The following is a 716-nucleotide window of genomic DNA, read 5'->3' on the forward strand; positions in this document are numbered from 1 at the left end:
GCCCACATTGAAATACCAATAACATCTCTGCACATGCTCCTTTTGATCTGAGTTCATAAGCAAATCCAACTGAGGAGCATAACACTCTGATATTGTCATGACTAAAATACTCCACAGCATTTTCATATTTTTCTCCGTCAGTAACAATAACACCAGATCCGTCCACAGTTATTAAAATATCCTCATCACTCTTATACTTCACCTCATTACTAAAAATAGCATCAGATCCATGCACACTTATTACAATATCCTCATCACTTGTATTCTGTTCTCCAAAAATTACATAACCCATCTAGGTCTTTTAACATGGCTATACAAACCTCTCATCGAAATTGTAATAATTTCAACATGGCTTAGTTTGGCACTCAATATAGGTCAACACAATCCTTGAGTTGCATGAGTTTGTACCATAACCACAAGCACTCTATTGCTCTTATGGCCATTTTCAGCTATGTTTTTTTTTTTCATTTATTTCATCTTCTTGATAAGATAATGAAATTGAACACAATAAATGAAATACTCAAGGTAATCGTAAAGTTCTCAAGATATAAAATGTCATGGCCTATTCTTTATTTAATTTAAGGTTTCTATGAGAAAAAATTTGACACTTTAAGAAAAAACTGAGTTGTACAACAATATTGTTTACTTAAAGAAACTTATTTATACATTTAAGTAACGACTTGATATTTTTATGATATAGGTGTTTAAGAGTGTAT

General features: G+C 31.4%; 1 pseudogene across 1 annotated transcript in view; it reads right to left on the reverse strand.

The window, feature by feature from the left end:
• The window catches only part of TEOVI_000614800:pseudogene, a 638-nt pseudogene extending 530 nt beyond the window's left edge, over window positions 1–108 (reverse strand). The window contains exon 1 of the mRNA in view: window positions 1–108. This exon is cut by the window's left edge and continues 15 nt beyond it. Coding sequence covers window positions 1–108 — 108 coding nt within the window.
• Between the last annotated feature and the right edge of the window lie 608 nt (window positions 109–716).

The sequence above is a fragment of the Trypanosoma equiperdum genome, assembly GCF_001457755.1.
Source record: "Trypanosoma equiperdum strain OVI genome assembly, contig: ctg_1143, whole genome shotgun sequence".
In the NCBI taxonomy this organism is placed as follows: domain Eukaryota; phylum Euglenozoa; class Kinetoplastea; order Trypanosomatida; family Trypanosomatidae; genus Trypanosoma; species Trypanosoma equiperdum.